Consider the following 12,540-nt stretch of genomic DNA (forward strand, 5'->3'; position numbering starts at 1 on the left):
ACTAAGGCTGCAGCTGCTGAAGGAATCCACCTGGGCATTAAGCATATTTCTGGCTGTGAGTGAATCAAATAAGAATTAGGGAAAGACTAATTGGTCTTGGGGTTATAGGTGACCTCCATTTCCTCCTCCAAATTTCTTTTACTGAAACCTCCCATATTTGATCTTTTATTACATAATATATACACATATATGCATATGTATAATTTTATTACACCAGGAATAGAGAAACTAGCAAAAGAAAAGGCTTGGGTTGAAAAATGTTGAGATCGTTGGATTTACCTCCGAGTCACTTCAAATTGTTGAGGCAGTGGAGAAAGTTAAGTGCATCTTTAATGCGATCTACTTTCTCTTGCCATCCTTAGGAAAACATCTTTTGGAAATTCTGCTTAATTACCATGGCTGTAGGTTTGTAGATTAATGTATTTGCATTTAAATGTAGATTAAAAAGTTTAATTCCTTTTAAAAGCATTGGCATTATTGTATGGCTTGCATTTTATGTTCACAGGCTGATAAGAGGAGCCTGCATTTCTTTTGTTCTCATCTCTATAAAATTTGGTGTAGGGTCAATATATCATCTTATCTTATAAAAATTCACAATATTTTTGTTAACAAAATACAACAAACTGCTGCTAAATTCATTCATTACAGTCTTACTTCCAAACTGCTTTTCTAGGAAAATTTATTTTTTCAATGCTTTATTAACAGACTAAAAAAAATCTAAGATTTGAATGAGAGGAGCAGTGTCTTATGATTTATAACAAGCTATGGCTAGCCCTTAAAAATATTTTGAGATATGTATTCTGTAATATGAATAATTGTGATTTGTAATTCTGGACATAATATATATTTTTAAACTAGCATATGCTCTATCATCAACTCTGAAGGCTTATCCACATTATTTGGTTTCAGACGTGTTTTTTTTTTATTATTAAATCATAGCTGTGTACATTAATGCAGTCATGGAGTACAATGTGCTGGTTTTATATACAATTTGAAATACTTTCATCAAACTGGTTAACATAGCCTTCACTGCATTTTCTTAGTTTTCTTAGTTATTGTGGTTAGACATTTATATTCTACACCTAGTAAATTTCACAGGTACCCTTGTAAGATGCAGGGTAGTGTGGTCCCACCAATTACCTTCCCTCCACCCATCCTCCCCCCTCCCCTTATAGAGATGTTTTCATATTAATGTCCCAAAGAATGGGTCATCCGCATGAGAAATTAGAAACCACTAATCTATTGCAAAAGGTGAGAATTATTCTTTGCTGTTGGTTGAAATAGTTGATCAGTATTTAATATTCTGTTGTCCACTGGTTAATTGAAATTGAGAAAGATCAATAATGATGTATGCAGATTGTGACAGGAAGAAAGTTTAATCATTAACTTACACATGTACAGTTTTACTAAGGATGGAATCTGTGTTTGGAGTTGTGATTACGTAATTATTTAATCATTGCTTTAAAATGCTAATAAAGACTTTGAGAACTAGCTTAAATGATTCTTGGGATACACTGCCGGTGACAAACATGAATTTGGCTTCCGATACTGTGAAACTGGGACATACAACTCTAGGACTAGATACTGAAATAATAACAAACAGTACTTGTAGGCCTTCCTAAAAATGGCTCAATTAACTCTACTCATGTACATTTGTTCTACTTAGAATTCATGGAAACAGAATTCTAAGTATAATTTAGAATTTAGAAATAGATATGAAGTAAAGTATCATTTATTCAAGGTCATATAACAATTTGTTTTCTGAGCTAGAAACAGAAACTCAGTTTCCTAACATCCTTCCCAAGCTACGATATGGATATCACTGGAAATTCCATGTGTAAAACTTCAACCAAGGGCGGTGCCTCTGGCTCAAAGAGTAGGGCGCCAGCCCCATATACCGGGGGTGGCAAGTTCAAGCCTGGCCTCGGCTAAAACTGCAAAAAAAAAAAAAAAAAAAAAAAAAAAAAAAAAAAAAAACAGAAAAAACAACTTCGATCAAGTTAGATCTATTTAAGCCCTTTGAAAATGGTGCTTGCTCTGTAATTCCACGTTTCTGACTGATTATTGTGTAGTAATTCAGTGTTTTGTTTTGTTTTTTAGTTAGCAGCATTGGAAGCAGTAAGCTTTAAGCTTTTCTAGGATTTTTTTTCTTTTTAAAATGATACTCATATGTGTAGGGGTTACATTTAACATTCTATTTTTGAGATTTTGGAGTTAAGAAAAAAGGAAGGAAAATAAGAGAAATATGTAAAACCATATTAAATGTTTATGTGAAAGTGAATCATTTGAAACATTTCAATTGCTACTACATGTGTGACATTGCAGAATTATTTACCTTCTCTGTCCCTCAGTTTACTCACCTGTAAAATAAGCATGATGTACATATAACTTATTTTCCAATACCCTTGGGTCTGAGGGTGTTTCAGGTTCAGAATGACTGGGATTTTAGAAAGTAAGTCAGTGCACGCTATACATTTATATAGCAGACACTGCAAGGTCTTAGGCAGCATATTAAAATATTAAAATTGCTGCAGCAAAATAAATATTCAAATAAAGAGGGATAATTTGAGAATATAAATAGCTTCCTATAAATTCAGATCAAATTTCTGCCTGTGGGGTGGGAGGTAAACAAAGTTTTCAGAATTTCTTGGCTTTCACACTGGTAAGAGAAGTAGACCTGAAATAACTTGTACGTCCATCACAGGGTGACTTGAATGGATAAACAAATTGCTACATGTAAAGCACATAGAACAGCAACTAACACATATTAAATGCTCTATGTGTTAGCTATTATAATTGTTTAATGTTGTGCATCTCATTTTATCTTTCAGATGTTACACATTGGTTAAATTATGATGCTTGCATTGAAATAAGGTCAGTTAGTCAATGTTTTCCACCAAGTATGCCATGGAGAATTAGGCTGGTTTGTTGACAAGATTTGTGTTGTAAGGAAAAAAATTAAAAGTCAAAAATAAAAGCATTAGAAAAAAATCATATACATTATTAACATGAAGCACTTGAAATTACATGTAATGTACTTTAGATCTTAATTACATTATAGTCTATCAGTAGTCTTTAATAGAATTTTTTATAGCCAAATTTAAAATCATACAGGGTTGTCTTTGTCATAGGATATAAACCCGCTTGGTTAATAGTGGCAATTATAACCACTAATGGAGCATATACAAATTCTCCAATGACACTTAAGAATTCTAGATGTCTTCCAGATAAAATCTGCCAATATTTGGATTATCCATCTTTGTCTATTTCTGAAATCTTTTAAGACCCTTAACATTACTAAAAAGTAAGATTTTAAATATATTATACGAGTCAGACTTTATATTCCTTTAAATTTAGTTGCAGAGACTTCTTTTAGCAGGCTAATGCAGATACCATTTAGAAAGTAAAAATGTAATTTCACCAGAAAAGTCTACCTTCAAATGTAGATTTCTAATACATTTTTGTATAAGCTGAGTGCTCAGTCATTCTGCACTTTTGGAAATACTTTGCTAAATGTTAAACACATTATTTTTCCTCTCACCACGTAATTACCAGATATTGTCACATGAAGGATACACAGTCATTTTGAGGCCAATTAACAGCAAGTGGGTAATGTGCGGCCATAAAAGATAAACGTTAAAAGAATCTGTAGATTGAGGCACTATTAATCATACTGTACTGGAAGTACAGTAATGTTGGAAGTAAATTGCTATTGTTGGTATTATTATAAGAGCCTGAAACTATGCTAAGAGATTTATGAATATTATTTAATCCCCCAGTGAACCCTCTGACTCTACCCAATCCTATGATTGGTTGACAAATAATAATAATATGATGATGTTAAAAATAGTAATATTAACATTTAGCAATATACTAAAACCTTTACATACTGTCTCACTTCCCTTAACAACTTTCTTTCTTTTTTCTTTTTCCAGTTTTTGGGCAGGGCTGGGTTTGAACCCCCCACTTCTGGCATATGGGGCCGGCGCCCTACTCCTTTGAGCCACAGGCGCCACACCCCTTAACAACTTTCTAATAAATGCTATTATTTTTGCCATTTTACATTTGAGGAAAGTATCATTTCTTACGTCTCTTAATCATATTTAATTAATACATGTGCATGTTTGATAAATTAACATAATTTATTCATAAACTAGTATTCACCCAAATTAAATTTCTCAAAATTCTTTCTCTGTGTACAGAATTTTCAAACTTAGCACCTCCATTGATTTAAGCATCTTGTTTCCAAATAGGAATAATATTGATTACCTACCTAACAAGAATTTATTTTCTGAAAGCCATACTCATTTTACAATAATAAAAAAAAATGAAAATTACAAAACTATTGTGTAATATATTTTCAAAGAAACTATAGCTAAAACATTAGCTATACAGACTTGTGTTTTCTTATATTCTAGTATCAAATGCATACACAAAAGGATTCTCAGCTTTGTTACCAAGAAATTTTTGTATGGTATTCTGTTAAAGAATAAATGAATCAGAAGTATATTTTAAAAATGTATATGTATATGATTATTATATATTTCTGACTATTAGAGTCATAAGAAAAAAATGTAAATTTTTTCAAAAAAAATTATGTAGAGTTATGAACTATTAATTCATTGGCACACATTTTCCCAGTATAATATAGTTTTTTATATCCCACTTATTGTAGTAGTGTCAGAGTCAAAATAAGAATGTGGAAATGAATCTCTAAATTTAATGTTTTATTTGGCAAAAACACGTGAAGACTCAGTATATCTGAAAACAAAGAGAATTTTGAGTTTTCTTTTAAAAAAGGAATATTGCACATGATCCCAAGAAAGTTCACTAGTAATTAGTGGAGCTGAGGGAGCCAGCAAGATCCAATTAGGGTGACAGCTATGGATGAAATTAGTCCCGGACTTGCAGCTACTTATCTCAGTAGCTACAGATAAAACTGGATTCGGGTTACTACACTTAGTTTTCAAGAATAACATTTCTAGAGCAAGGGTATATGCCAGAATGCTTTTTCACTCTGGTCTCTGAACCCTGATTTAAGTCAACCCTTTAATAATTTATAGTGAAACAATATTATAATGTTGAACCGTAATCTTTTAATTCCGAATTTTCACTTTTTGGTTATGACAGTCCTAAAGTAAAAGAGAATGTGATGAAGCTGGGCATGGTAGCATGTGCCTGTAGTCTCAGCTACCAGGAAGGCTGAAGTAGAAGGATCCTGGAGCCTGGGAATTCAGGGTTATAGTGAGATTGAGATTGATCACCCATAGAGTTATCCTGGCCTGGGTAATGTAGTAAGACTATGTCGACCCATGAATGGATTAATAAATTGTGGTATGTGTATACCATGGAATAGTATGCAACGTTAAAAAAGATGGAGACTTCACTGTTTTATGTTTACAGGGATGGAGCTGGCACATATTCTTCTTAGTAAAGTATATGAAGAATGGAAGAAAAAGTATTCAATGTATCAGTACTATTATGAAACCAATTTAAAACCCACACTTTTCATATGAAAGATAAAATACAACTATAGCCCAGGATGAAGGAGAGAAGAGGAGAGGGAAGGGTGGGGAGGGGGGAGGTTGGACAGAGGGAGGGTAAATGGTGGGACCACACCTGTGGTACATATTGCAAGGGTACATGTCAAATCTATTAAGTGTAGAGTATAAATGTCTTAACACAATAATTAAGTAAGTGAGGTGAAGGCTATGTTAACCAGTTTGATATAAAAATTCCAAATTGTATATAAAATTAGCACATTGTACCCCATAAATGCATTAATGTATATTTATGATTTAATAAAAAATAACAAAAGAAAAGAATAAAAAAAATTTTCCTAATGTATTTCCCATTATACATACCTGTTTCATACAAAATATTTATAAAGAAATTTGTAACACATTTCATGTTAAACTATGTATTTGATAAGCTTTACTGTATTAACTATCACTGTAAATATATACCAGTGTATGTTGCAAAGTGCTTCTTTGAGCTTTTTGAAAAACTCTTTTGGATAAACTCAATCAATTTCAGTGAAAAGGGAATCTAGAAAATAGTACTGCTTCGTTCTGAAAGTGTGAAAAAAACTGATTATTTTTGCAAGCCCTTTTTCTGTAAGCTTATTGAAAGGTGAAAGTGCTTAAATGAATTATCAAAAACCTATAATTCCATGATTAAGACAAAGAATATTAAGTATTTCCTAATTAATTTGAGGTAAAATAATTACCACATTTCTTTTCAATAATATCTGATATGTGATAGTATGCTTCTGGAAACTTTCAATTCTATACAGGGTTTCATTTTATTTAAACAGATCTTACAGGAAGAAAATCTTCTTTCAGAAAATACTTTTCTGTTTAATTTAAAGAGATTAGCATGAGGTCTCAAGATGATATTTTGGATTAAGTGCTGTAAGTCTTAAAAAAGAAAAAGACTAGAAACCCAAATTTAGGAAACCAAGAACTTCAATGGGTGGAAGGTATAAGATAAATGTTTATAGATAATACAGTGTAAGTATAGAGAATTATAGAATGTTTCCCGGTAACACTTATGGTCAATAAATGGTGCTGTAGTTCAGGTGGAGAGGCCTTTGGAAATATTGGCCCTATCCAGCTCATGTTATGTAGTTTAACATTTCCTCATTCTAATCGAAGAATTCAGGAAGTCTGTAGGATCCCTGAATTGTGTTAAGAATTTATAATGTCCAGGTCATAATATACACCAAAGTGTTTTTGTTTGTTTTGTCTTGTGTTTTTTATTTTTCTTTTGAGACACGATCTCTGTGGCCTGGGCTAGAGTTCAGTGGCATTATCATAGCTCACTACAACCTCAGACTTCTGGGCTCATGCAATCTCCTGACTCAGCCTCCCAAGCAGCTGGGACTACAGGTGTGTACCGCCACACCCAGTTAATTTTTCTCATTTTTGTAGAGAGAGGTCTTGCTCTTGCTCAGACTGGTCTTAAACTCCTCCCAAAGTGCTAGGATTACAGATTACAGGCATGAAACACCACGCTTAGGCTTGAGTTCTAATAGAATGAATTTTGGTTTCTAAAATGAAATGAGAACATGTAATTTGCTAGTTTCTTTCATGTATCTTTGAAGTGTAGCATGAAGACTGCTTTAATTCTGCAGCCGGATGTTTATAGCTACTTTTCCTAATTCTCTTTAACTTTCTCCAGTGCTATAAAAATTCCTGTCTTTTGTACTGATGTAATGCATTTTCTCAAGCTGAGTATTCAAATGAAAAAACAAAAATAATGGACATATAAAGGGCTCTGCTATCTCTATTTTTTTCTTTTGCTATAAATTAAAGGAAAATAAATTTTTTACTGTGACACAGAAGAATCTCCATGACCTAGATCCTTCTTACTACTCTAATTTCCTTTCTTGCTGCTCCTGTATATACAATCTGTATTGTACTAAAACTCTTATGATTCAGTAGAATATTGAAGCCATAATGCCACACTATGTGGAGTCACTGTTTTAGGGAAGAGAAGATGTTTTAGATGTGCATTTAGGAAGCACAGTGAATAATACTTGGTATTTAATTAATTGAAGTGAGATGACGTAGAAAAGGGAGAATTTTAGATTACAATTTGTATTTGATGAGAATTAGTAAAATAAAGGACTAGGCTGGACATAGGGGGCACTGGGTAAGAATCTGGAAATATCACCATATTTAGGGTTCTGCACAATCCCTTGTGATTTATCTATACCTTGTCTGTTCCTATGTAGTTTCTTAATGAGCCTCTAGTCTAGTTTATTTGTTTCCTGCCAGGACCTTGATTGGTATAATAATCGGTAGCAGAAGCAGCCCTAGGAAACAGAACTTTAAACTTGGGAAATGGATTGCTCACATTTGATGAGTGCTGGGAAGAAATGGGGCATAGGTAACTCACGACATGCAGTTACATTATTATTACTCAAATGATCACAGATATTGGCATGGGATGAATTATATGAGCAAGCCAGGGTACTGGGATATCAAGGGATTACAAAACTCAGTTGCTGTGGCTAATAGAGTGATCATAAAATTGTTGAAGTCACCTGGCTTCTTCTAATGGTCCCACAGAGTGTAGATGTAAAACTTCTGTAACTGAAAATTAAAAATTTATCAGGTGAATGATCAGAAGGCCTGAAGAGCAGTCTTAAATGAGTCCCCCCTCCACCCCCCTTTTTTCTAAGACAGAGTCTCTGTCACCTTGTGTAGAGTGCATGGTGCAATAGCTCATAACAACCTCAAACTCTTGGGCTTAAACGATCTTCTTGCCTTAGCCTCCTGATTAGCTGTCACAGGGGTCCTCAAACTTTTTAGACAGGGGGCCAGTTCATTGTCCCTCAGAACGTTGGAGGGCCGGACTGCAGGCCTCGGGATGAGTCGGCTGCTAAGCAGGACAGGCAGCAACAGCAAAAACACCTGGTGGGCCTGATAAATGTCCTAGGCAGGCTGCATGTGGCCTGCAGGTGGTAGTTTGAGGACGCCTGAGCTGGGGCTACAGGTGTGTACCACCATGCCCTGCTAGTTATTTTCTATTTTTAGTAGAGATGAAGTCTTGCTCTTGTTCAGGCTGATCTTCAACTCCTGAGCTCAAGCAATCCACCCGCCTCAGCCTCCCAGAGTGTTAGGATTACAGGTGTGAGCTACCAGCTGAGCCAAATAACTCAGCCAAACCCCTGCCAAATAACCCCATTTAAAATTGGGCAAACCATAAGAAAAGATGGAGACTTCACATCTTTTATATTTACCTGGTTGGAGTTGAAGCACATTCTTCTTAGTAAAGTATCACAAGAATGGGGGGGAAAGTACCCAGTGTACTCAGTACTAATATGAAACCAATATATAAACAACTACATGCCCACATGAAAGAAAAACGCAAGTGCAGTCAAGAGGGAGGGGAGGGGAGTGGGGAGGAGGCAGGGTGGTTGGTGGGGTCTCACCTAACGTGCACGATGTGAGGGTGTTCACCACGCCCCCTGGGTGAAAGGCTCAACAACAACTTGAACTTGGCCGTAGACATGAAAACAATGTAACCTAAACATTTGTACCCTCCTATCAATCTAAAAATTAGAAAAAAGTGGATAAACATAAACAGGCATTTTTGAAAAGCAGATGGACAAAAGGCTAACAAACATGAAAGTATGCTCAACATCACTAATCATCAGAGAAATGCAAACTAAAGCCACCGTGAGATACCACCTTACTCTGGTCTGAGTGGCCATTATTGAAAAGCAAAAGAACAACAGATGTTGGTGCAGATAAGGTGAAAAGGGAACTCTTATGTACTGTTAGTAGGAGTGTAAATTAGTAGAACCTCAATGGAAAACAGTATGCAGATTTCTCAAAGAACGAAAAATTGAGCTATCATTCAATCCAGCTATCCCTCTACTGGATATCAATCCAAAGAAAAGAAGACATTATATAGAAAAGAAATGTATTTGTGTATTTATCACAGCACAATTCACAATAGCAAAGACATGGAATCAATGTAAGTTGATTTCAACTGTCCTAAGTACGCATACATACTAAATGTGCTATAAATATACCATGGAATACACTCGGCCATGAAAAATCATTAAATGATGTCTTTTGCCCCTAATTAGATGGAATTGGAGGGTATTATCCCAAGTAAAGTAACAAAGGAATAGAAGATCAAATACTGCATGTTCTTACTTGTAAGTGGAAGCTAAGCTATGTATCCATAGTTGTACAGAGTGGAATAACAGACACAGAGAATTCCAAAGGTGGGAGAGTATAAAAAATTACCTGTTCAGTACAAGGTACATTATTTGGGTGACTGGTCCACTGAAAGTCCAGATCTCACTGCTATGCAATATATCCATGTAACAAAACGGCAATTGTACACACTAGAAATTTTGAAATAAAAAACAACATTTAAAAGGAAAAAAAGTTGTGAAAATGTATAAGAATGCTATTTTTCTTTTTCTCACTATGATTTTTTTTTTTTGAGACAGAGTCTTGCTGTCAACCAGACTACAGTGATGTGGTCAACTTCAAGCTCCTGGGCTCAAGCAATCTTCCTTCTTACTATGTATTTTTTTGAAATATATTTTAAAGAGTTAGAGATGCACATGTTAATATCACCAGTGTTTTGTCTTAATAAATCATAAGCTTAAAGAGGAGGCATACTGAAATTAAAAGGTTTGAGAACCAGTGTTTCAGATCATTCTTCCTCCAGATAGTCAAACAGCTCACTCTCTCAACTCTCCTACGGTCTTTATTACAGACCACCTACCATCATTTGTATAAATAAGGTGGTAGAATTTCCCCCCAAGTATTTATTTGCCATCGTACATCTTTGCTTTACTTTTTAAAAATTTAATTTATATTTATTTTGTTTGCTGTATACCTCTTCAAGTGAATACCACTTTTCTTAAGGCAGGGAAGTGGTCTGCCATATTTATCTGTAATGTCCGGGAGAGAGCCTGGTGCATGGTAGATGTTAAGAAGTATATTTTTACTGTCTGGTTGAATGAATTAATGAATGCAATTTGGTTACCAGTTTCATAGACTTCTACAATTTCCATAATTAGCTAGAACAAGGGTTCTTAACAGATTTGTGTCATGGCTATGCCAGAAGATATTTTTTTTTAATTGTTAAAAAGAATCGATTACCAGCCAGGCACAGTGGTGCTGGTCTGTAGTCCCAGCTACTCCGGAGGCTGAGGCAAGAGGATCACTTGAGCCCCAGAGTTTCAGGCTGTAGTTGCTATAATTATGCTTGTGAATAGCCATGACAACCCAGCTGTCAAAAATGTATTTAGCTCCTTAGCAAGGAAATTAGCAGAAAGACTAAGTTGGTTCAATAACAAGACCTATATTGTCACTGGGAAAATAACTGAATAAGCTTGTCAGTTAGATGCAAAACTGTTTAATATCATACAAAGCAACAAAGGCATAATTTAGGGTGAGGATGTATTTTCCATTGAAAGAAAATATCAGACACAGATATACCAGTTAACTTGCAAAATCATGTAGCCTGGTTTTTTAATCAGAGTAGATAATCATTTAAACAAAAAGTAGAATTACTGATTCCCCTATATAAGGAAATATTTCTTGGGTCCATCTTTCAGTGTCCCAATTTGACATTGGAACGATATGCTGCTCTACCCATGGCTTATTTCTAAACTCTGGATAATTTTTCTTTAAGTGCCCCTCTCTTATGAGAATAAGTAATCTCCAAATATTATCCTAAATCACAAAAATGTCTGGCATCATAGGATTTGGCTTGATTATACTGTTAGTATAAGCCTCAGTGAGCATACAGGGGTGATCAAATAAAGGTTAGAAAATTAACTTGCATTGGATACTTTTTAAATTTATAGCTCTCATAGGAAAACTATAACCCAATTTTATCCCAAGAATATGGGGAAAGGGGAGAGGGAGGGGAGGATGGGTGGAGGGAGGGCGATTGGTGAGATCACGCCTATGGTTCATCCTATAAGGGTACCTGTGAATCTCCCTAAATGTAGAATATAAATGTCTTAACACAGTAACTAAGAAAATGACATGAAGGTTATGTTAACCAGTTGGATGACAGTATTTCAAATTGTATACAGAAACAACGCTCTGTACCCCATGCTAGTATTAATGTACACAGCTATGATTTAATAAAAAAAGAAAAGAAAAGAAAAGAAAACTTGCCTAGAAATTTCAGAAGAAAATAGGATTTGACTTTTAAATTTCCCTTTGTCTTTTGAGTCAAGAAAACGAAGGACAAAAATCTTTTTATGTAAGATTTTTGCGATGCCTATCAATTTGGGTGAATTTTTCTATCTTCATATCACCCAAATATTCCAAGATTGCTGGCCGATCATGAAGTGATTTTTCTTATCACTTGTGGAGCTGGGACTTTGCAAGTCATATAACAGGTCCTTGTCCCGTCTGTTGTGAGGATGTTGTGGGTATTGGTTCTATATGTGAAGTGAAACATTTATTCCTTGATAGGAATTTACTATCAAGTATATTTCTCTATTATAACCTTACCAATTTGTCAAATACGTCCTAATAAAAAGAAAGATGTGTTCTTATTGAACTTATGAAATGCATTTTCCTAAATACTGAAAAGGGTCAGTAAAACCATCTGCTCTTGAATTTTGAGAGGTAGTGAGAATTTGATATCATTTTAAAATGTTTAATTTCAATTTGCAAAAGCATAGTCTACTAAATTGAGGGTTAAATTAACAAGAAGGGGAAAGGCTTCCTTAAAGGTTCAGCAGAAAATAGATTTCTATTATAGAAATAATACCAGCAGCACACCAAAAGAAATCACCACAATTCAATACACCTTGTACTATGTTTGATTCTGTGTAATTAATTCCTGTTCTTCTGGATCTGTCTTTTGAGACCTTTGCTTCTGGACTTAAAAGATTCCTGGAAATCCTAATTCACGCCTCAGGTGCAGTGGGAAATTTGTCTGATGTCCAAAGCCTGTATCCATCAGTCTATTTTGAAAATGCGTATCTGGTACAGTTCTTTCAATGAATCTCTGAGACTGACTTAATTTTTTGCACATAGT

The 12,540-nt window shown here is 34.7% G+C and overlaps 1 protein-coding gene across 1 annotated transcript in view; it reads left to right on the forward strand.

Annotated features, from left to right (window-relative positions):
- The window catches only part of CCDC59 (coiled-coil domain containing 59), a 14,443-nt gene extending 11,504 nt beyond the window's left edge, over positions 1 to 2,939 (forward strand). Inside the window, exon 5 of the mRNA XM_023509346.1 lies at positions 2,832 to 2,939. Coding sequence (XP_023365114.1) covers positions 2,832 to 2,932 — 101 coding nt within the window. The 3' untranslated portion in view covers positions 2,933 to 2,939. The remainder of the gene's footprint in view (positions 1 to 2,831) is intronic.
- The last annotated feature ends 9,601 nt before the right edge of the window (positions 2,940 to 12,540 follow it).

The sequence above is a fragment of the Otolemur garnettii genome, unplaced genomic scaffold (genome assembly GCF_000181295.1).
Source record: "Otolemur garnettii isolate 467f Iridium unplaced genomic scaffold, OtoGar3 scaffold00007, whole genome shotgun sequence".
NCBI lineage: Eukaryota > Metazoa > Chordata > Mammalia > Primates > Galagidae > Otolemur > Otolemur garnettii.